This window comes from Ursus arctos, unplaced genomic scaffold (genome assembly GCF_023065955.2).
Source record: "Ursus arctos isolate Adak ecotype North America unplaced genomic scaffold, UrsArc2.0 scaffold_34, whole genome shotgun sequence".
Lineage (NCBI taxonomy): Eukaryota > Metazoa > Chordata > Mammalia > Carnivora > Ursidae > Ursus > Ursus arctos.
The window spans coordinates 25,366,687-25,391,327 of NW_026623030.1; the positions used below are offsets into that span (position 1 = coordinate 25,366,687).

General features: G+C 45.1%; 1 protein-coding gene across 7 annotated transcripts; it reads left to right on the forward strand.

Annotated features, from left to right (window-relative positions):
* The first annotated feature begins 1,002 nt into the window (after nucleotides 1–1,002).
* On the forward strand, nucleotides 1,003–24,536 carry TCTN2 (tectonic family member 2). 7 transcript variants are annotated; one of them, XM_044389812.3, is made up of 19 exons: nucleotides 1,012–1,216; nucleotides 1,363–1,470; nucleotides 1,955–2,031; nucleotides 2,878–3,073; nucleotides 4,632–4,700; nucleotides 5,892–5,992; nucleotides 8,516–8,712; nucleotides 9,161–9,287; nucleotides 10,089–10,230; nucleotides 11,460–11,525; nucleotides 12,303–12,437; nucleotides 12,687–12,764; nucleotides 15,599–15,679; nucleotides 16,528–16,639; nucleotides 18,964–19,070; nucleotides 21,934–22,087; nucleotides 22,829–22,954; nucleotides 23,106–23,194; nucleotides 23,434–24,536. In XM_044389812.3, the coding sequence occupies exons 1-19, from the start codon at nucleotides 1,135–1,137 to the stop codon at nucleotides 23,535–23,537; spliced, it is 2,151 nt and encodes a 716-aa protein (XP_044245747.1). In that variant the 5' UTR covers nucleotides 1,012–1,134; the 3' UTR covers nucleotides 23,538–24,536. The 7 variants fall into 7 exon arrangements, with proteins under 7 accessions (XP_026370508.1, XP_048077584.1, XP_044245747.1 ...); XM_057305910.1 differs by having other exon boundaries at nucleotides 1,028–1,216; nucleotides 8,516–8,652; XM_026514723.4 differs by lacking the exon at nucleotides 4,632–4,700 and having other exon boundaries at nucleotides 1,003–1,216.
* The last annotated feature ends 105 nt before the right edge of the window (nucleotides 24,537–24,641 follow it).

The window sequence follows — 24,641 nt, forward strand, 5'->3', positions numbered from 1 at the left end:
CTCACGTGCGGGGTGGTGGCAGGGATTTCATGCGAATGTTACAACTGCACAAATCCACGATTTTGCAAGAGTGTAAGAACAAAGCAAAGCTCAGTGCAAGGCATTAGTAGAACCTCAACTTTCAGATTGCTTTCCGAATGTTAGGTTTGCCAATCAACTAATACGGCAAACATTTATTTGGCATTTGCTGTTTGTCAGGCATCGTGCAGACATGGATCCTCTCAGCTAATCGGCATACCATCCCCCCTGAGAGCTAACAATGAGTGAAAATCTATGGAGTGCTTACTATATGCAAGACGTTGGTTTAGATTCATTAATACGTTACCTCATTTAATCCTCACACAATCCTGTCGGGGAGGGTCTGTTCTCTCCCTTTAGGGAGGTAAGGAAACTCAAGTTTGGAGAGGCTAGGTGAGCTGCCCCGGGCCATCTACCCCCGGAAAGACGGAGTAATCCCACAGCTACCTCAGAGCCTGCACGCTTAGTCACGGAACTGTAATAACGCGTGGGATGCTTTGAGGCTAAGGACCTAAGAGTTCAGATACTTTGGCATCGGTCCTAACGCTGCGCAAAACGTTTTGTGTTCTTTAAGATCTGCTTTCCGAGTGCTGACAGCTCAGTGCGGTAAAAACAACACAAAACTCTTCAAAAAACTGGGAGGATAATGAAAACAATTGAGCAGCGCTACACCATTACAGCAGTGCAGCCTCACCCCTTTTTGTCCTCCCAAAGTCCCCATAAAAATCAAGTTTATTAAGGATCGTGTTTAAGAAGCTAGTGTCCGTAGGCTTGCTCTTGCAGTGCGATGAATTAAATCTAGGCTGGGGAAGCTCTATTTAAACTGGACGCAGACTCTTGCTCTTTCCCGATCCCCTTGGGCGGAGGTACAAGGACGCAGGGCCTGTGGGCGGGGCCAGGATGCTGGGGCCCGGGCCGGGGGCGGGCTCTCTCGCTGTCCGCCCAATCATCGCCCGCCGCTCTCCAGGCCCGCGGCCGATTGGTGGTTGCCATAGCTCCGGTTGGCTTGACAAGATGGCGGCGGCAAGGCGGCGCGGGCCGGGTCTTCGGGTCCGGTGCTTCCCGGATTCTAAGGCGGGCGCGGTTCTGTGAAGCGAGCCCAGCCAGACGCCAGGCATGGGTTTGCCGCCGCCGGCGCCTCTGCTCTTGAGGCTCCTCCTTCTGCTGGGCTTCCTGAGGCCGCTGTGGGGGAACCTGGGTGTGTACCGCAGGACTGGGGCCTGCAGGCCGGGGTTGGGGGTGGGCGAGGAGTTTGGGGACGAGGCGTTTAAGGGACCAGACTTGGGACTCCTCCCGGAGTCCTTACAACTAGTAAGTCCGCCCTTCCCCTTCCTTCTCGCCTAGTTTTCATTCCTGCTTTCATCCGCATGACCGGCCCCGTGGTCAGTGCGTCCCTGGTCGGAGGCACCGAGGATGTGACCGTGTCCCTGGCCCTGCTGCAGGACAAGGAAGGTAAAGCGTCCGGCACTTCCCGTGGGGAGGGTGGGGGGTGTTGGGCCAGGGCCAGGCCACCCAAGGAGCCCGGGAGGTGGCATCGCAGGAGGTGGCATCCCCGGGGTTCCCCAGCTGCCGTCCCCTGCAAAGTCGCCATGGGAGCAGGGATGGGGGCCTGCTGTGGACCAAAGAGGACCAACGGACAGGCTCAGGGAAAGAAAGCTTGAGACAATAATGGCTAGCACTTACTGAGCTATCTGTCCTCTGTGCTTTATATGCATCACCACATTTTCCTAGTAAGAACAGTAATATCCTTTCATGCCATTTAACAAATCAAGACACTACAGTTCAGAGAGGTTGTCACTCGTCCAAAGTTGCACAGCTTGTGAAGGGCCCAATCCTTGGCTTTGAAAAGGATTCCCTCCTAGGGAGCCTGATTCCAGCATGCACACCCGTAGCTGCTGGGCAACACTGCCTTGCATCCTAATCTTCTCTCCTATAGGATTATTGCCGGTTCCAGCTTGTGGACTGCTGACCAATGAGACAGGAGACTGGAGCTTGACTGTGACCCCCACTGTGGTAAGGCCAGAGGTCAAATGTTCTCAGTAGCACCTGTGGAAACCCACAGTTAGTGTTTCTGCAGTGCTGTCTTGGTTGAACATGATGTAGTGTTCTCTGTGCTTGAAACTACCATGAAACTGTGTGTTATCAGATCTAGTAGACACCTGCGCAGCCCAGAGGTGCTTATGCGAGGGTCAGGGGTCCTTGGACGACTTTCAAGAAGTTTAAGAACCCTCTGAAATTGTCTGTAACATTATGTGTGCATTTTTCTGGTGAGAGGGTTGCCAGCTTCCATCAGATTATCAGATGGATCTGTGACTCAAAAATCTTCATGAACCACTAAGCTCACCCAGTCTGAGCTTACACTCAAGCCGGGAGAGAGGAAATATCTTCCATTTAATAAATGTTTTATTGAGTGCCTAGTATGTGCAAGACATCAGTTCTGGAGATAAAGGCTAAGAAAGGCAGACTTTGCTTGCATCCCAGGAACCGGGGACTGTTTTCATTGACTTTTTGTGTGTGCATTTAATGTTCTGCTGATATGCTGGTAGGATGATAAAGAAACTAAAAAGGTGCTGGACACACTGAGATAATTTATCACACAGACCTGTGTTTAGTCTTCTCTAACTATCCAAAAGTTGGTTGCCTTTCTGTTAAACGGAGGATTAGGAATCAGGGCTTGCATATTGCCATAGACTTAAGGGGTGGGATTGAACAGAATGATGTCATCTTTGTATACGGTTCTCCTTTTGTAAAGTGAACTGAGGCTGGTGCGTGATTTTATTATGTTTTCCATTATGTGTTCTTACAATGATTCGTGCTGTGTTGAGTCACTTTAAAAGGGACAGCATATTTTCCTTTCAGAATGCGTTGGATGTGACAGTGAGGTTGAAGAGGGGTCAGCAAAGGTGTTCCTCTAATGAGACGGATTCCTTCTCAGAGTCCCCATGTATGGTCCAGACTCTTCTGGTTTCAGCATCTCGCAATTCATCCTGTTTAGCCCATCTGCTCATTCAAGTGGAAATTTATGCCAACTCTTCTTTGGCCCATAATGCATCAGGTAAGAAAATCTTTGACAATCAAAACATTCATGCCAAACATTATCTGTTGGACTCTAAGCGTATGCCACGTAATCTGCTCTTGAGTCAGTCTTGCCCTCCTAAGCATACTTCCCTTTTGTTTAATTTTCTTACTTTAGAAATTTCCACTTTGTCCTATTTTACTTAGTTAAGATCTAGTTTGTTTTGCTCTACTGTTTGTATCCTTGGAGACTGCCTTTGAGGGAGAAAGTGAAGTTTGTTTCTGTGTATTGACACTTGTGACTCCATCTTAAAACACAACCAAAAACAAAAAAGCAAGGGAAAGATTAATGAAGGAGTTTACAAAGCAAACAAAAAACCCACAATAGATTTTCGGTGAAAGCATTTGGCCACCAGCTCCCTTTCCAGAGACAGCCTCTTAATTTATACTTATGGAAGTGCGTGGTATTCTCTTGTTTAAAAACAACACACACACACACACACACACACACACACACACTAATGACACACAATTTACTATTCTGTACCTTTCAAAAATAAATTCCATATAAATGTAGGTTCACCTCGTTCTTTTTAAGCTGCATAGCATTCCATTGCATAGCACTTCCAGCTTGTGACGTGTAACCAGCGCTGTAGCAGATGTCACCGCGCACACGTGTGTTTGGACTTGAAAATGGTATTGTGTTAGTCTCCCTTTCCCATGGCAGAGTTCTCAGAACAAGAGAACATAGGTGTGCCAGTGGTGAGGGGTCCACTTTGGTGCCACTGCCATGCTCCCTGTCTCCTGCACCCAGATCCGGCATCTCTTGCCTTTCCGGTCATCTGAGATGAAGGGAGATGCGTTCCTCCTTAGTAGCAACGGCCTGTCACTTTGAGACTCCCACGCCATGACTTCCCTCATCACATCCCCTCGCTGTGGTCCTCCTTGTGATTTTGAAAGTGGAGGAGGATGGGATAAGTCGAGGCAGTGCCATTCAGTGGGCCGCTCTGCCCTCTATGTTCTCGCACCGAAGGGTCTCCGAGATAAATCGCCAGCTGCAGAAAGCAGATGCAGATGGGTGCCTACAGCATGGAAGGAGAATATGTATTTATATTTGCATTAAGAAGTTCTGGAATGCTATCTGAGATGCCAACCACGGGAGACCATTTGGGGGAGTGATGTGCGAACAGGAAGGGGTTGGCTGTGAGGACTTCACCGTGTACCTTTTTTTAGATCCTCTTGAGCTCTTTGAACATGTGAATCTGTGACCTATTTAAAGGTTTTAAGTTTTGTTTTTAGAAGAAAAAACATTCTCTAATGTTTAAAATTCAGAATAAACCAACAAAATAATATCCAGTGGGTGCAAAAAACCCACTATGGGACGGATTAATGGTAGCTATACCATTCAAAGTGGTGGCTTTTTTTCTTTTAAAAGATATTGACTTGACTACATTTAGGTAATAAATAAAATTCATTTAAAAAATATTGACTACATTTAGGTAATATTTTAAAACATCTTTGTACAAATAGCCAAACTTAGGAAAATTAGAGTCTTTGTATATTGGTAATTATGAGATGTCCACTCTGACCCCATGAAGGTATGAAACATTTTGCACGCAGTCAGACAGAGCTCAGAACAAGAAAAAGGATGGAAGGACAGACAGGAGGTACGTGGTATGCCTAATAACAATGAAGCTAGCAAACGGCAGAGGAGACATATAGATAGATGCACAGACATCTATCTATATATCATATAGTAAAACCCTATTCTAAAATGCCTTGCTTCCGTCCCACGGGTTTGATTATACTGATGGTCAGAGCCTTGCCTGGTCTTAGTAACATAGTCTGTTAATCAGACCTTCTCATTTCTGACGCCATTGACATACTGGGGTTTACTATGTTGTAGCACAGACTCTAGTTAGCTGCTCTTTAGATGCTTCAGCTGTCATATCATTGAAGTTAATTGTACATAGAGTTTAAAGAAGTAGTCGCTACGTAGTTTTTCAAAATGTCCCAAATCCTAGGGCAAAAGTAAAATTCAAGGGGCGCTTGGGTGGCTCAGTTGGTTAAGCGTCCGACTCTTGATCTTGGCTCAGGTCTTGATCTCACAGTGATGAGTTTGAGCCCTGCAGTGGCCTCCATGCTGGGTGTGGAGCCTACTTAAAAAAAGGAAAATTCAGCAGACTGAAAATTTTACCTGGTACATTATTGCAGAGAAACTGGAAACATTACTCACTGGATTTTGAGTTAGGAGGTTGAAATGTAGTATACCATATTCCTTTTCCAATCCACATAAAAATTCTTAATTTCCCCCACACTTTCACACTTGAACCAGAACCAGGATGTGAAGAGTTGGTCTGCAGTGTGATGGGATATGAGGTTGAGCAGGCAGCATGATTAGATATAATCTTGCGGCCAGATAGGCCCCAGATAAGCTGTGTGAAGTGTCACCGTGGTTTCGGTTTTATCTGCTGGGGGAGGTAATGAATTTGAAGGAGTCAATGCTCAAGGTCCGTCGGTGTTACGAAAGGGATTGTTCAGCATATTGAAAAATAAAATCGGTGCCTTAACATTTGTCCCAACTTGTAAATTTTAGTCACTCGATTATCTTTAAGATCAACTGTGACTTTCAGTTTATCATAACTAGTGTATTTTCCTATATTTGGGTTTTTCTGGGAGTAGTAGATAACAGGCCTCAGATAGGGTTTACGCACAGCTCAGGGATTCCTTCGTGTGTCACATCTGGTCGTGGTGATTTGTACAACAATGGTTCAGCTTTCTTTCGAGTGTCAAAAAACGTGGCAGTGCTCTGTCAGAGTGCTTCATTGCTGGACTTCTCTGTCGTTTGTACTTTTCAGAGAATGTGACTGTTATTCCCAACCAGGTGTATCAGCCTCTTGGTCCTTGTCCTTGTAATCTGACAGCCGGGGCCTGTGACATTCGCTGCTGCTGTGACCAGGTACGTCCTTTCTGATTATGGGTACAAGACCCTGTGTGGAACACCAGTAGGTCCCCATCCGTGGCTTTTTGAGGGACGGGCTTTGAAAACTAAGATCGGGTTTTGTGTTGCAGCTTGTTTTCAAATTGAGTGCTTCCTTGTCTAGTCCCGTCAGTCTAGTTTAGGGAAGGAAAAAATGTATCTCTTCACATAAAGTCAAGATTGAGATGATTATGCGGAGAGGGTGGTGTTACTATCTTATTGAGAAGCCTCTGTGGAAAGAGGTAAAAAGAAAGGAAAATACATTGTTTCAGTGATTTTTTGGGGAACGCGTAGAGGTGCACAACTCTCACGACAATCCCATTTGAGAACGTTTCTGTCACTCCAGAAAGACCTCTTTGCCCCTCTGCAGTCTCTCCCGTGCCCGCTGCTCATCCCAGGCCCCTCTTCATCTGCGCTCTGGCTCTATGGATTGGCCTGTTCTGGACATTGCACGTAAGCGGATTCCGACAGCGCTTGGCCTTCTGTGTCTGGCTTCTCTCACTCCGCATCTTGTTTTCGAGGGTTCCACGTTGTGGTGGGTGTCAGTGCTGCGTTCCTTTTTATGGCGGAGTCACATTCCGTTGCAGGGATGGACCACAGATTGCAGATCCGTTTATCAGATGGTGGACATTTGGATTGCTTTTGCTTTGGCTGTGATGAATAAAGCTCCTGTGAACATTTGTATGCAAGTGTTTGGACGTGGGTTTCCATTTCTGTCGGGTGTAGTACCTAGGAGTGGAACTGTTCTGGTCTGTGGCAGCTGTATGTTTAACCTTTTGAGGAATTGTTTTCCAAAGTGGCCACACCGTTTTACATTCCCAGTGGCAGTGTGGCAGTGTGGAAGGGTTGCGATTTTTCCCACGTCCTCACCTACATTTGTTACGGTAATCTTTTTGATTATAGCCATCCTCGTGGGTGTGAAGTGGTATTTCATTGTGATTTTGATTTGCATTTCTGTAGTGGCAAGTGATGTTGAACGTCTTTTCATGTGCTTACTGGCCATTTGTATATCTTTGAAGAAATGTCTATTTAGACCCTTTGCCCATTTTTTAAGTGGGTTGTCTTGTTGTTGTTAAACTATAAGAGTTCATTATACCTTCTGGTTACTAGTCCCAAATCAGGTATGTGATTTGCAAAAAATGTCCCCCATTGTGTAGATTGTCCACTTTCTTGTTGGTGTCATTTGAAGCCCAAAAGTCTTGTAATTTGATGAAGTCTGATTCATCAATCTTTTCTTTTGTTGCCTGTGCTTTTGGTGTCTTAGCTAGGAAACCGTTGCCTGATCCAGGTCAAATGCATATTTCTAATCCTTTGCGATTTAAGAGGAATGAGAGACGTGGCACATTTACTGGGACCCCAGTCACACCCATTTGTGATTGAGCACATTTATGTCGTGATTGATTTTACAAAGCAGAAAAGGAAAGTTTAGGGCCTTCATTTATATTGGAATTCTCATATAACAATTGTACTTAATTTAAAAATACAGCACGTCATAAATCAGTATCAGTGGAAATGTCAAGATGGTGTTCTCTTCCTCTGTCTTCAGGACTGCAGTCGTGTGCCCGGTTTCTGACTTGACTTGTTTGTCATATTTGGTACTGACGTACACAGCACCAACCACGGGCCTTAGTCTTCTGGATCAGTGGTGTCTTCTGACAGCTGCTACTTACCACTTTAGGCACGATCAGTTGTTTAATTTGAATTGTTCTTGTTTAAAATCTATTTTTCTACTGTCAGTAAACAAGGGATTCAGGACATACTTAACTTTTAGCTCTCAGTGCTATATGAAACAGGGAAGAATATGGGTGAATAACCAAATACAGGAATCAAGTCACTTCTTGATGACATTAATTGGGGCGTGTTCTCATATGGTGAGGACCTTAAGGATTCTTACGGAGTTCAGACTGTTTGCCCTGACTCGAAATGTCTGTAGGTTTCTCTGGGTGGTGATGACAGTTACAAAGAGGGACGTTTACTCTGTTTTATTCCCCATTTGGAGTCTATTCCAGATTATCTTCTCTTCCTACTGTTTTCTTTCTTTTTTCTTTTTCTTTGTCTCTTTCTCTTTTTTTCTTTTTCTTTTTCTGTTTGTGGGCACGTCTTACGTCCTGAGTAAGGATGTAGTTCCCTGGCAGGTTTGAAAGTCCTGACCTGGAGGCTCAGCAGGGAGTCGATGAGAGAGATTCTAGCAGGCTTTTACTTCCTGTGAGCCCTAAGTGGGAGCAGCCGGGACAGAGACTCCTGCTCCACGCTTCCTCAGCCTCCTCAGCCTCCTCAGCCTCCTCAGCCTCCTCAGCCTCCTCAGTCTCCTCAGCCTCCTCAGTCTCCTCAGCCTCCTCAGCCTCCTCAGCCTCCTCAGCCTCCTCAGTCTCCTCAGCCTCCTCAGTCTCCTCAGCCTGCTCAGCCTCCTCAGCCTCCTCAGCCGTGCGCTGCTCCCCGAGAGCGGACGCGGCGCCGCAGACGCCCCTGGGCGCTCCCCGCTCCTCTGCGTTTCCTTTCCAGGAGTGCTCGTCGGCTCTCACCGCGCTCTTCAGAGAGGCCTGTTTCACCGGCGCTTTCGGAGGCGACGTCAGCCCAGAGTCTGAGCACCAGTGCTCGGTGCAGCGGCGCCGCGGCGGCCCCGGCTGGTCCCCGTTGCTGTGCGTGCAGTCCTCGCCCGCCAACTCGCCCTTCCTGGGCTACTTCTACCACGGCTCCGTGTGCGTGCCCTCGGCCTCGCGTGCGTGGCCGGCCCGCCGCCTGCGGTCGCCTCTCGGGTCTAGACGTTCAGATACTCACGCGAGTGTACTTTGCGCGAAGCACTTGAAAGAACTGGGCCTCGCTGAAAAGAAACGGGTGACACCGCCCACAGTGAATCGTGATTCCCGGGCTTTGGGGAAGGCGTGCGGGGCTCCCGCGGTCTTGCTTTTCTTTCTTGTACCTTTCCCTGGTGTCGGAATTTTACAGCTTTGTTATGCCTACGCTTCCTGAAGTAGAATTCATGTAGCATAGCGTTAACCACCAACCACTTTCAAGGGCACAGCTCTGTGGCTTTTAGTCCACCCCTGATTTTTGTAATTAAAGAAGTAAAACAAAAATGAAAAGAAGAATTGTTTGTAGCAGATAATAGCCGCTGGTTTGGTGACGCTCCTTCCCATTGGCTCACAGGTCCGCTGCGCGGCGCGGGTCCTTTGAAGTGCATGTGCGTACCGGCCCCAGAGACTTTTCGGACTTCGGTTACAGACAAGGAGATGCAGTCATGACCGCGGCCAGGGCCTACCTGACCATCCCGCAGGTAAGAGTTTCCGTCTTAGTGTGCTGTAGGGCCCTTTAACATCTTTTCCCAGCCTGTTGTTAATTTAACTTCTGCTCTTAAAAATCTCATCTCAAGTTACTGATTTGTCTCCTGTGGACTTTCCAGGCACTCAACTCTTTGTGGTCTGTGGATTTTATTTTTAACAGTCCCTCTTAAATTAGCCACCGTTTTGCTAAATCTCAGAGTGAACTTACCAACCAAAAGACATTCTACCAATTTCCATGGAAATAACTACCATTCTGGACTTCTGTTAGTTTAACAGCCAATTTCTAGTAAGCTATAAGTATATAGTTTAATATAATATTCCAGAACTTTGAAAAATATCTCAAGGCCTTAGAGTTTTATGTGAAATCTTTATTTTTTTTTTTTTAAGTCCAAAATCATGAGTAAACATATTTGTGGGACGAAAACATGGGAGCCTTAACCATCTCTCTTCACTGTTCAAGGAATCCATTTTTATGGTTTTAACAAAAATCTAGTTGTCCCGAGGGAGAGAAAATGAAGTTGAGTATAATCATGTTTCTGCAAAGTAAATGGAGCAGGCAGTTTTCTTCGTTTTTGTTCAATACTTCTACCCCTCAACCAGCGGCTTCCAGACTTTGATTAGCAAATTAACTAGATAATTTATCTCTGGGTCATCTAGTCAGTGAACTTGTCGTTATTGAAACTGACCCAGCAGTAAGAGCAGGTTGCGGAAAGAATGCCCGTACGAGACGCTGACCTATATTTTATGATTTGAAGAGAGGCCATAGCCCTGCTGGGATTTCCCGTTACTCTCAGGTGTCCCTGGCTGGGCAGTGCATGCAGAACGCACCAGTGGCATTCCTTCAGAATTTCGATGTTCGGTGCACTACTAATTTGGAAGTATACCAAGAGCAAGATGGTATTATCAACGCGAAGATCAAGAGTGGTGCGGTAGGAGGTACGTTAGATTGGTTTGAGAAAAGAATGTGGGGCTCCCGGGTGGCTCATTCAGTGAAGCGACCAACTTTTGATTTCGATTCAGGTCATTATCTCAGGGTCATGGGATCGAGCCCCGAGTTGTTGTCGGGCTTCATGCTTGGCAGGAGTCTGCTTCTCTGCCTCTCTCTCTCTCCCTGTGCCCCTTCTTGCACGTGCTCTCTCTCTCTCTAAAAAGAATAAATAAATCTTAGAAAAAAAAGAGAACACATATCTGAGTGTCTACATAAACTGTGATCTCATGAGGATATAAATCACTTCTACTGGATCAACTTGAAATATTTCAACTGCCAATTAGGAGGAAAATGTTTTCTTCAGAAAAAGTCCAGTTCCATAGGGCAACACATTGCATATTTGTTCTTCTTTACACATGGAGGTAAAACTCACCTAACATAAAATTAACCCTGTTAAAGTGTACAGTTCAGTGGCCTTTAGTACCTTCACAGTGCTGTGCACTCACCCCCTCTGTTTAGTTCCAGAATATTTTCCTTTCCCTAAAGGAAACCCTGTACCCTGACCCCTAGTGACCACTCATCCCCTTTCTGTCTCTATGAATTTGTTTGTTCTGGGCTTTCCATGTAAGAGGAATCCTGTAATATGTGGCCTTTTGTGTCAGGCTTCTTTCACTGAGTGTCCTGTTTGCAGGGCTCATCCACGCTGTGCCACGGACCAGAACTTGCTCCTTTTTTATGGCTGGGTCCTCTTCCATCCTATGAATAGTTGTGCCACATATGGCGTCCATTCATCCTTTGATGGGCTTTTTGGCAGCTGTGGTTGTGCTGCTGTGAATGTGTGTGACTGTCTGTGTGGACAGTCTCTCTTGGCTGTTCACCCAGCTGTGGGATTGCCGAGTCACATGGCGATGTGACTTGCCGAGGAAGCAGCAAACCGCGTCTAGAGCGAGCACACCATCTTCCGTTCCCACTGGCAGTGGACCGCACATTTGTTCCTACAGGAGAGTAGCTCTCCGGATCACTGTCACTGACTGGAATCTCCTCCTCAGTCATTACCAGATGCCAAGAACAGCGGGATTCCCACAGGTGGCATCTGGGGAGTGGGAGAGACTTTGGTAGCTGGCACACAGGCCAAGCTCAGTTACCATAGTTGCCTGATAAGCTTTCCCTTGAATAAGTGAACATGAGCGTGTTGGGCCATGTCATCCCCGGGAGGCTAACTTCTGTATCTTTTCAGGCATCGTTACACCAAAAGTAATCTATGAGGAAGCAGCCGACCCAGACAAATACATCACCAGGACAGGTACTTGAATTAGCTCTTTTATGTCACCTCTACAGAAATATGTAGGTCATTTCTTAGAAGTAATATATAATCCTAGAGGAACATTGATTTTTATGAAGAATTTAAGGAACTTCACAACACTTAGAATTTTGTCTGCTCCACGTGTGGTTTGTTCCTTATTTCATCTTGTCTTGCTTCAGAGAGATCTCTGCCCCCTGGAGCCAGTTCCTCACAGCCCTGAGTTCTGTGGGTTCGGGGTCTGCAGGCTCCGGGGTCCCTGCTAGTTTTCAGGGCCTGGGAAGCTTTTCCGCAGTGTTGTTCAGGGAGCCAGCATGTACGCTTCTTGCTCTCTTTTCTTCTACTTTTTTGAAATAACTAAACTTTGCAGTTTTGATGCAGCCGAAGAAGTTATTCAGAGTTTGGCTAATAGTACCAGGATTTTTGTGGTTCATGAAGGATATCTGTGTTTCCTTACAATGTGTCGAAATTCTCAAATGTATTCATTCATCAGATCTTAGCAAAGTACCTACAATATAGTAGCGAGCTAGTGAGCAGGCCTCTGCTCCTAAGGGGCTGACATTCTGTAGTCCTTCATCTCTGATGAACATTCGACCGAGCATGTGCTCTGTATCGAGCTTTGAGCCACATTCTGGGGGTACGGAAATGGAAGGAAAGGGCAGAGCTCACCCAGGACATTGTGATGCTGTGGAGGAGGGGGCCAGTGCTGATTGATGGAGCCCATAACCGACCTGAACCCAAGGAGGGTCATTAATTTATGAAAGTATTTTTTATTCGCAGAAACACTTTTAAGCAATGAATCAGCCTCCAGAAACGTGATTGTGGAAGAACATTATATTTTCAGATGGAATAATAACACAATCAGCGAAATAAATGTCAAAATTATTAGGGCAGAAATTAATGCCCACCAGAAAGGTAACTTTGTTGAGGGCGGTGAGAATGTTTTGAGTTTAAAATATTTTTTTTCTTTCTCTAAGATTCTCATAATTATTACACGTAAAACTAAATCAGTCTTGTTTCTCATTTGTATTTGTGATTTAATAGAAAACGTTTTTTCCTTTTGCATGTCAAAATGTAATTATAAGGTAAAGAAAATAACACTATGGGGGATAATTTCCGTCGTGAAAGGGTGCACATTATATTTTTATTTTGTTTTATTTCTAGGGATCATGACACAGAGATTTACAGTTAAATTTTTAAGCTATAATAGTGGTGATGAAAAGGAATTTTCTGGAAATCCAGGTAAGACGATGTGTGTCAATTGCTGATCCTACAAACATTTTAATTCAATACTCTTGTACTACAATGATTGTAAGTCACTCTCTCCAATTTTAGTTTGGGACTCTAACCTTTCTCTTTCTCTTTTGTGACACTGCGTTCTTTTTCTGATAACAACTTTTTTTTTTACGTGAAGTGTCCTAGATAGTAGCAAGTTGTTGTAAATGCAAAACATTCTTTCTCTTTAGCTACTAGTCTTTTGAAAAAAAAAAAAAAAAAGATAATGCCTTTGAAGTGTTGGTAAAATAAGCTTTTAGAGAACTAAGAAGCTATAGATGATGGGTTCCTAACCTGGGGTTTCATGGAGAGACTTCATGGGGACTGTGAACTTCCGGTCATGTTGTGTATTTTGTGATTATGTACAAATATAGCATCACGTGATTTGTTGTATATTTGTTTGCTTCTTTAATTCGGTGTTGCCTCCTCAGCACCTGAAACAGTAGGGAGGACTGCACGTCCAACATGCCAGCTTCTAGCCACGCAATGTACATATGTGGAAATGATAATATTTGGATATTTTGAGTTGAATAAAATATATTATTCAAATTAACTTCATCTACTTTTTCTCTCTCTTTTTTTTAATGGGGCTACCAGAAAAAAATTTTTAATGTCTAAAAAATTCTAAAAATGTGTCATATTTTAAAATCACACATGTGGTTTGCATTGTATTTCTGTTGGACAGCACTGACTTGGACCATAGTAGGTGTTCAGTGAGTGTATGTTGGATAAACTATCATTGTTTTTTAAAAACTTGTCCCTTACTTTTACTGTTCTTAATCAGGCGGTAAGTAACCATGAAGGAACAACTTTTTCAGGTTTTTTTTTTTTTTAAGATTTTATTTATTTATTTGACAGAGAGAGAGACAGCCAGTGAGAGAGGGAACACAAGCAGGGGGAGTGGGAGAGGAAGAAGCAGGCTCCCAGCGGAGGAGCCTGATGTGGGGCTTGATCCCAGAACGCCGGGATCACGCCCTGAGCCAAAGGCAGACGCCCAACGACTGAGCCACCCAGGCGCCCCAACTTTTTCAATTTTAAATAACTTTTTAGTTTGGATGATTTTCAATATTTGTATATATTGATTTAATAATGCATGATCCATTTTACATATATATATATATATTTCTTTTAAATGAGATTTTAGTGTACTTGTTAATGTGGAGTTTTGGATTTTATGGTTGGATTTCAAAGCAGGCTCCTGGGATTTAAGGGTTTTTATTTCATGATTTAATTTCACAGGATTTCTGAGAAACACCATCAGATTATGTGAAAAACGTTGACGCTCTTGTCAAAAAAAAATAAATTGCTTAGGAGCCAGAACCAATCAGTCCGTGAGATAGCCTGTGTATATGGCCATTCATTCTCTAGCACTTCACTTCTCTCTCTTGCATAGAGAACAATGCAAGAGAATTAATAAAGGTGTGCCGGACTCACAGGCACTCTAGAACTTTAGAGAAGTGGCATGTTGACTGTTCACCTCAAACTTCCCATCACTGAGGACCTGTGTGAAGTATCTCGTTTGTGTAGGTTCTGATCTCAGTGCTGGAAGAAAAGCAGAGTGACTCAGAGTTCTGCCCTCGGCAAGTTTCTATTCTGGGCTGTGTGGAGGAGATTGTACCTCGGCTGGGAATGGGAATGACCGGGGGCGGCCAGGGAGGCAGAAAAGAGCAGGTGGAGGTAGGCAGGGACAGGCCAGCGGCCCGAGGGGAGGCTGCTGATTCAGGAATGCTGAGAAGTAACGTGGGAAACACAAGCACTGTGCGTGAACCCTGATCGCATCTCGGTTTGTGAAAGCGGCTCTAAAACATGGTTTTGGGGACATAGGAAGAAATAGAAGTATGAACTGGATGTGATTTGATTGTAAGGAATTACTAATTTTCTTAGGAGAAATATTGGTATCATGGTTATGAAGAAGAATATCCTTCATTTCAGGGGACGTACGTTGGAGCTTTCGGAGGTGAAGTGTCAAGTCTACAACTTATTTTCGAAAGGTCTTGCCAAAAATAAATATGTATGTAGATGCTTATGTCATACAGAGAAGACCAATCAGGCTAGATATTCAGGGTTGCTGATTTTGGGTGGTATTCCTGTCAACTCTTGTGTACATGTGAACATTTTCATAATAAAAGGGTAGAAGCAGGGGCACCTGGGTGGCTTACTTGGTTGGGCGTCGGCCTTCGGCTCAGGTCATGATCCCAGGATCCTGGGATCGAGCCCCTCATCAGGCTCTCTGCTCAGCGGGAGCCTGCTTCCCCCTCTCCCTGCTGCTCCCCCTGCTGTACTGTCTCTCTCTGTCGAATAAATGAATAATATCTTAAAAACCTTTAAAAAAAAGTGTGGAAGCATTAAGGCAGACTAATGGGAGAGAATGGAAATAGGACCTGAATCAGGCCGGGGGCAGGGGTTTGGGGGGCAGACTGACTGCACGGTGTTCCATCGAAAGGTTACTTTGATGGAAGTCTCCCTTCAAAGCGCCTGGGACCGGCAGTAGTGATCACTCAGTGAGTACTCAGGAACTGGCCTGCTTGGGGGCGGGTTCCCAGCGTGAGGGGGCCGGGACTGACTACTGCCTGCTCGTTCCTTTTCAAATTTTATTTTCGAAACTTATTTAAAAAGTCACACAAATATCTTTGTTAAAAAAAACCAAAAGACAGCGTATGAAGATAGTTTCTTCTCTCAAGTGTGTTGACAAAGCTTTGCCTGTAGTTTCCTTTCGTTGTGTGTTCCTCTTTTATACTGTTTGATGAGGAGGAGTTGTGTTGGGTGAACTTCAGCTGCTTCTCATTATTGCGTCTGTCTAGGTTACCAACTTGGCAAGCCCGTTCGAGCTCTAAATACCAACAGGAGGAATAATGAGACGACTTTACACCTTTGGCAGTCGGGTAATCTGGTTTGGTAATATGGTTCGCTCTCAGATAAACTAGAATTGGAAATACTGCCTTATTTTGAATCTAATCAAGTAGTTAATCCCTTTAAATTCCGGTTGGTTTATTTAGCTGGAGGTGGGGGGAAGGGTGGAGGAGATCAGGCTTCTACAGCTGTTTTTTTGGTTTGTTTTTAAATTTAACGTTGTTTGCTCCCGAAGTGCTGGTTATTCATAAGAGAGATTTAAATATGGGGGCGCCTGGGTGGCTCGGTTGAGCGTCTGACTCTTGATTTTGGCTCAGGTCTCAAGGTCTCTCAAGGTCATATCTCATGAGATTGAGCTTTGAGTCCAGCTCCGTGATCAGTGGGGAGTCCGCTGGAGATTCTCTCCTTCCCTCCCCCTCTGCCCCTCCTCCCGTTCCCGCTCGCATGCTCTCTCTCTCTCTCTCTCTCTCAAATAAATAAATAAATAAATAAAATCTTTAAATATGGGGCTCGCTGGAGAGTCTCTTGTCATTGTTGCCTGTAGCCCAGGACGGTGCTAACTGGAGATGTGACCGTAACTTTGTTCCAAACAATGGGAATCTTTGCCTTGGTGGTGTGTGCCCGCATCTGCCAGAAGGCATCAGCTTTCACGGTCAGCATAAACCATTGATCCTGGGCCAGGTGTTCTGATACAGAAAGGCGCCTTTGTTCAGCTTTGAAAGGATTAGAGTAACGATGACCTCAGTTCTTGAGAAAATTGGAAACTTTATTTCCAATAAAGTTTCAGAAAACTGTTTTCTGTTTGTTTCCAAGAACTTTGAAGTAAATCTTTACTTTCATTTAGCAAAAATAGTAAGAGGATAATCTTTTTATTTTCTAGCTGGAAGGGGTTTGTGTACATCAGCAACTTTCAAACCCATTTTATTTGGAGAAAATGCACTATCCGGATGTCTTTTAGAAGTTGGGATCCATGAAAACTGTACGCGGCTCAGGTGAGCATATCATTGGCGAATCTACCTGCGTTTTGAGGGGTTCGCTTAAAATGAATTCACCACATGAATACTAGAGGCAACACGAATGTGAAACATTACAGTCTGCGTAACGAACGTGTGTAAGTGATAGTGGACAGTATGTACAGTTTCTCTAGAACTGATTCAGGGGCGCCTGGCTGGCTCGGCCGGTTAAGCATCTGACTCTTGATCTCAGCCCAGGTCTTGATCTCAGTGTGGTGAGTTTGAGCCCAGTGTTGGGCTCTATGCTGGTGTGGAGCCTACTTAAAAAAAAAAAAAAAAAAAAAGAATTGATCTGAAGATCAATAGAAGGGAAAATAGAGTTCTTTCTTGGGACTAGAGCCCTTTCATCCATATTTATGCAGTTGCTCAGCTGAACTGGGTTCCTCGTTAGAACCCAGTACCCCTGGAAACATAAAAAGGGCACGAGGCAGATAGAATTTTTGTGATTAACATTTACAGAATACCTAAGCCTTGTTACATGGTGTGTAAAGAACTTTGCACCTAATAGTCTGGGTGGCATTTGCAAAGGGTGTTTATGGGTGTGCATATACATTCACATTTTTTTTAATTGAGGTGAAATTCATATAATGTAATTAATCATTTTAAAGTAAATAGTTCGGTGATATTTAGTGCATTCATGGTGTAGTACAACCATCACCCCTATTTAGTTCCAAAACATTTTCATCTCTGCAGAAGAAAACCTGTACCCATTAACTATCCCTCTCTGTTCTCCCCTCCCCTGGCCCCTGGCAACCACCAATCTGTGTTCTGTCTCTAGGGACTGACCTACTCTGGACATTTCATATAAATGGAATCCTACAATAGGTGACTTTTTGTGTCTGGCATCTCCAGCTCAGCTTAATGTTTTCGAGGTCTGTCCGTGCTGTAACAGCGGTCAGTTCCCCTTTGTGACTGAATTCCGTTCCACGTACGGCTGTACTCCATCTTGTTTATCCATTCAGCCGTCAATGGACATTTGAGTTGTTTCCAGCTTCGGCTGTTGAACAGTGCTGCTATGAACGTTCATGCGCCAGTTTTTGTTTGAGTCCCTGCTTTCAGTGATTTGGGGCGTATACCCAGGAGTGGAATTGCTGGGTCATATAGTAATTAGATGTTTAATTTTTTGAGGAAACACCACATCATTTTCAGGGGCTGCACCATTTTATGTTTCTACCGGGAATGTGACACCTCCCAACACTGATTAGTTTCTGTTGTTTTGATAGTTGCCGTCCTAGCAGGTGTGAAGTGGTATCTCCTGGTGATTTTTAATTGCATACATTCTTATCCCCATTTCATCTATAACACATCCTGAGAGGGGAGTCGGGAAAAGATGGGGGAGGCACTAAGCAGGGAAGTAGACTGCAGGCGTAAGTTACCAGCAAGGCTCTTGGTCGTGGGGAATAAGGCTGGAGTTTGCGGAGTCTTTCCCTTGCGGTTCATAAGGTTTGTACCTGCCAGTGACATCTGGCAGGGATGGTAAGTTCCGGAAAGGAACGGAAAGGAGGGATGGTAAGTTCCAATACTTTTTTTTTTTTTTTTTTTTGAGAGGGAGAAGGAGAGAGAGAATCCCAAGCAGGCTCCACACCTTGCACGGGCACAATGCAGGGCTTGATCTCACACCCCTGAGATCATGACTGGAGCCAAAATCGAATCAGGTGCTCAACCAACTGAGCCACCCAGGCACCCGCTAAGTTGCAATTTTTAAAAAAGATTTTATTTATTTATTTGACAGAGAGACAACCAGCGAGGAGGGAACACAAGCAGGGGGAATGGGAGAGGAAGAAGCAGGCTCCCAGTGGAGGAGCCTGATGCAGGGCTCAATCCCAGAACGCTGGGATCACGCCCTGAGCCGAAGGCAGACGCTTAACGACTGAGCCACCCAGGCGCCCCCGCTAAGTTCCAATTTCATCTTATGGCTCAAAATTCTAGCTAAAATATTTAGGTTCCTTTTGCTATTGGATCACTTGGCCTGTAAATTTATCCTGGTAACTTGGTACGTGATCTATGTACCTCCCAAGTTTTATGACACTCAGTGGAGTCTGTAAGCTACATGATACCAACATAAATTACTAACATTTAAAACCCAAAGTAAAAGCTTGCTTCTGTATGTCTTCCCCTGGTGGCTTGGGTCCGTCCTGGAAAGGCCATCGAAGAGAATGCGGACGCCCAGCCAGCTTTTAATGCCACTTCCTTGGGCAGTTTTTATGTAGGCCCCCAGCAAGCACAACCTGGACGCTCCCTGGAAGGGACTTCAAGATGAGAGCCGCTAGCCAGGCGCTGAGAAATGTCTTACTCTCTCGCAGGGACAATGCTGTTGAACTACTTGACTCATTAATACGAGCAACTCATGTTGCAACGAGAGGCAACTCTGATTACAACGACCCTAGTGACGGCTGGCTCGAGATAATCCGTAAGTCACAGCTGCAGAGATGAGCAGCGCCTGGCTTGTTGCTGGGAGTGCCTGTGCTGGCTGTGCGTGGGAGCCCACGGGGCGGGTCTTCGTTCTTCGCTGCGGCTCAACTGACGTTTGTTTAGAGGTCAGCGCTCTGGGCAGCAGGCTCTTACATCCTTTACCTCTTACTCATGATGCCTTTTTTTTTTTTTTTCTTTTTAAAGATTTTATTTATTTGACAGAGAGAGAAACAGCCAGCAAGAGAGGGAACACAAGCAGGGGGAGTAGGAGAGGAAGAGGCAGGCTCCCAGTGGAGCAGGGAGCCTGATGTGGGGCTCAATCCCAGGACCCTGGGATCATGACCCGAGCCGAAGGCAGACAGACGCCCAACCGACTGAACCACCCAGGCGCCCCTCCTTTTTTTTTTTTAAGAGGAAATCCACATGAAGTTCAGAGTCCCCAGTTGTTTTATGAGCTAACAGCTTTTGTAAAAGGAAGTCTAAATGAAGATTGAAGATTTTCAGTGCGTTTCAGTTTGCATTGCTGTTTTCGATTGCCAGGGATATGGGCAATCGAGACCGGACTTTGTAATTTGTAAAAGCAATGTTGTTAATTTAAAATAAGGTGATTGAAAAGATGATACTGAGTGAAGGAAGCCAGACAGACATGACCACGAACTGTACAGTGCCACGTGTTGGAAATGCCCAGAACAGGCAGATCTGTCGCAACAGAGAGCAGATGGGTGGTCGCCAGGGTCTGGCGCAGGTGGGACCAAGTGAGGTGTGACTGGTAATGGATACAGGGTTTCTTTCTGGGGCAATAAAAATGGAATTTGGTGATGGCTGCACAGCTCTGTGAATATACCGAAACCATAGAATTGTACACTTTAACTGGGTGGATTGTATGGTGTGTGCATTGTGTCTCAGGACCGCTGTTAGAACAGAAAGAAGTGAAGGTGTGGCAGATAAGGACAGCCAGCCCCACCCAGGCCGGTTAGAAAGGCTGGAGTCCTGTGCCTTTGGGCGGAGGCATTTGCAGCATCGGGCTCGCAGGGGATCCAGTGCGAGGAGGTGGAGTGCGTGTGGCCCAGGCAGTAGCCGTGAGCCACGCTTACCTGCAGGTAAATCCACAGCAGGCCCGGGGTCACTGCCAGTCGGAAACTGGCCCTTGTGCTGCAGCTCACTCAGCTGTCAGTGCAGAAGCCCGAGGGCTCAGTGGGTCGTGGCAGAGCTGGAACCCAAACCCAGGCTTCCAGCCTCTTTGCTGGCTCCCTAGCTGGCAAGTCGGGGAATCTTGAGTGTGGAAATGTGCCAACAGAAGGAGAGCTTCTTCTAGTGCTCTAATTAATGGCATTGCCTTTTGGGGCCAGGAAAAGCGACTTGGCTCTGCAGCATCTGCTGTCCTAAGTCGCCTCCTGTCACTGAGGGTCCTGCTGTGCCCCTCCCCTCTGCCCGGCTGGTGGGAAGCAGCTTTTCGAATCCTGCTGTCTGTACTACCTTAGGTTACTTCCGCTCAGCAGCCTGGAATTCACACGGAGGACCATCCAGACATGTGCCTGCACTCTCCTCGCCCCTTGTAGTTTGGTTTGGATCATTATGACACCCCAGTCCCCTGCCCTCTTTGGGTGGTGAGGGATCATGTAATATGTCTGTGGGCTGGAAGGGCCCCATATCACTCTCTGACTTTGGGAGGGGTCCTGGGGGCCATGGGGCTCTCAGGCTGTGATTCACCGATCCTCCTGTGCCCCGCGCTCGAGTCACTAGGCCCAGAATTAGGTCCTCATTTGGAAATAGAAACCAGAGGTTGGGGCTTTTCAGCCCCTGGGCTTTGCCACGAGGCCGGCTGAATGGGCTGTGGCATGCCTGAGGGTGGAGGGAAGGGGTCAGTGAAGCACCTAAGGAGTAGAAAGAACGGGAGGTTTCAAGAAGGAGAACCCCAGGTGGTTACATGAGAAGTATGAGGTGATGACATTTTGTTGCCTGCGAGGTGAGAGCAGTTGGCTTCTGTGTCCTGTCTAAGCCAAGACCAGTCTTGATCCTGGTTGATAAATAGAAGAGATGTCGAACATGTGGATCGAGGAGGAGGAAGTTGGAAGTCATAAACTGTCACCAACTTTCAAGTCCCTCCAGTAGTTCCCTCACAACTTGCCACTCGCCTCCTGTAGTTACTAATTTCTTAGTTTTATTCTCTACCATCGTGTTACTCTATGGCGACACAATAGGAAATTGCGTCTTCACTATTTAATCCACACTAACTAAAGTAGTTAGCTTGGATTTTAAATGTCTTAGACGGCTTGTACTAGAATAGCGCTGGCACGGGCTCAGTCTCGTGGCATTTTACTACAGTTGGATGGTATTTCTGCTAAAACTCTGGGGGAGCTTGGAGGTTGGGAACTGAATCAGGACGTCTGGTTTTATTATGTGGGTCTGGGATTTTAAAGTTCCGGTGACTGAGTTAACAGACAAGGAAACATTTTGAACACGAGAGCCAGCACTGTTAAGGAGTGATGATACCGAGAGCCTGTTAGAGACGAGAGATGCGTTAATGTGATTCCTAACATTTCTCATTTCCCCCCCTGTATCATGGCACTGTAGGAAGACTTACTCTTCTTTCCAAAATGCACAACGGGTGGGGCACCTGGGTGGCTCAGTCATTAAGCGTCTGCGTTCCGCCAGGGTGTGATCCCGCCGTTCTGGGATCGAGCCCTGTGTCAGGCTCCTCTGCTGGGAGCCTGCTTCTCCGTCTCCCACTCCCCCTGCTTGTGTTCCCTCTCTCGCTGGCTATCTCTCTCTCTGTCAAATAAATAAAATCTTTAAAAAAACAAAAACAAAACAAAACAAAACAAAAAAACCCCAAAATGCACAACGTGATATTTCTGTAGGTGCAGATGCCCCTGGTAGAGGTGCAGACCCGCCTGACAGTGTGAGTGGCATCTGCGTGGATATCCCTGCCCGACTGCATATCCGCATCCTCATCTCAGATGCTGGTGCCGTGGAAGGGATTACTCAGCAGGAGATTCTTGGCGTAGAGACAAGGTATGACTGCATCTTGGATAAGTGTAGTTTAGAGAGAGTCAGTAAATTTGCTGGTGCTCCAAAGAGTAGGGAAATGCTAATGTGCAATCTGATTGTTTATTTATGAATTGCAATTATTAGCAACATGAGTATGTGGATAAATGAAATATGTTATCATCTAGGTGTATAATGGTAGCTTGTTCTCACAAGTATTTATAAAGCTGTGGAAGGGATTCTGCACGGTCTCTCGGGGTACAAAGACGAAATCCGGGGACATAATAATCCATGCATACCGAGTAGGGAACACTGTGGGGAGGGGGTTTCCCCAAGGGGAAGCTGGGGTGCAGTTGCCAGAAGAAAGGGGATGGGATGCTGGATAGGCAGAAACCACTGATGTTAACCACCAAACGCGGCTGGTAGCACTGTTCTGAGAGTGATGCGGTGTGTGCCTGCAAGATGCGTGTAAAGCACCTTCGTGCTCCGCCCAGCACCTGGAAAACCCTCCAAGATGGCTAGCTGCTGCTGTTCTTATCATATTATTATTGTAGTGGGGTGATCGGCCTGTGAGGTTCACCGTGCTACTCTGTCTCCTTGTGCCTATGTTGGAAAGTTTGCATTGCCCAAAGGGGGAAAAAGAACTAATAGAATTTGAGCCTTCTTTAAGAGAATCCCAATTTATATCGTTGCTGTCAGTTCCCTGATGCTCTTAACAGACTAGAAACGAGTGATGGATATGTTACCTGCATAATCTTTTCCTCCCAGGTTCTCTACAGTGAACTGGCAGTTCCAATGTGGGCTTACTTGTGAGGATAAGGCCGACCTTTTCCCTGTCAGTGCATCGGTCCAGTTTATTAAGATACCTGCACAGTTACCCCGCCCACTGACAAGGTAATCCGGTTGACAACCTTGTTGACGTTATTAGGAAGCAGAAAAACATATACTCAAAAATAAGAAGTTTATTTCTTTAATTATGTTTCGATGCATTTCATCAAAAGTGTGCTTTGTTGTGCCTACTGTAATCTTCTAAAATGTTTCCTAGATTCCAGATCAATTTTACAGAGTATGACTGTAACAGAAATGACGTGTGTTGGCCGCAACTTCTATATCCATTGACCCAGTATTATCAAGGTAGAGTAAAGCAGATTTCTGGAAGGATTATCATTATGTTTTGCCAATTAAAATATTTTTAAAAAATATGTATGTGTCACAGAAAACTTAAAACACATAGAAAGAGTTTTAAATGATTTACTAATAAGGTTGCCACTTAAGAGCGATCACTATTACTCTTTTGGCTTATTTCTACCTAAATAATTACCAAAAAATTTAAGAAATAAGAATTGTGCTTCATTTGGTTCATTTTCTTGCAGGGGAGCCTTATTGTCAGTGCGTGGCCAAGGGCTTACTATTGGTATCCTTCTTCATGTTAGCTGTGTTCCTCAGTAACCCCTGGGCCAGAATGTGCAAAGCTTGAAATTCATCTGCCACCTGACCTCCTACAGACCACAGACTTTTGCTTCAGTGATTTGTCGTACTCCTGTGTGCATGCCTCTCTGTAAAATTGTAATAAATGCAGTGCTTTATTTTTGTAGAATTTTTAAAAATTAAGTGCACTGCGAATTTAATTCACATGTGTAACCAGATGTACAGAGCAATGCAGAATTAGACATTCTCATCGCTGGACCAGACTGAGCAAAATGCACAAGAGGGTCAACTGTGTAAATAAACGTTATTAGAAGCTTTAGTGGATCACAGGTTACTAAAGTCACAGGAGTTTCAGTCCACATATGTTATTCTTACCTTAGAAAGTTAGTATTGTCTTCAAATTTTTAAATATTCCCGATGAATTGGTTGATTAATTTCCTCTATTCCAAAGAAAGAATTAAAAATTCAGGAAGCCTTAAAAATGTATATACTATAAGATGTATGTATTATTTTGTATATATACACAAAATAAATTGATGAGGGAAGATGTGGAGGCTGAAGGAGGGAAAGTAATATTGGGAGGAGAGTAAAACAAAACCAGGAGGGGAGGTCAGCACAAGTATGATTAGATACAGAAATCATAGACCCATGGATTTAAGATAAGCTGGTTTTCAGTGAAGCATAGGTTTTCTTAGTTGAGGCTTGAGAGAAATTCCTCTTGTGGCCCCTTACGAGGGGATAGACAGCATGATGCAGGGGTGGGTGGGGGCGAATGGTTGTCAACCACATCCAGATCGTGGCCACATGGCAAATCTCTGCATTTTCTTTGTGGACTAGACAAATTTAGTCATGTTTCAGGCAGAATTTGTACACGGCCAGTAAGCCTAATTTTGAAAAGTGATTGTCTTCCCTTTCACACTCTGATGGAATTCCTCGTGCCTCCTGACTTCCCGGATACGTGAATTGTGTTGTTGCATTTTCCAGTGTAAATCTGTAAACCCGGTTCTATTTTTTACTGATTCATATTAAACATATAACTAGTGACATACAGAAGTTTCTCCCTCGCGTACCACTATATGTACTGCATTGAGAAATACTGGATTCCTCCCCTTCTGCTTCTCTTTTTCTTTCATTTGGATCTCTATGGTGAGAA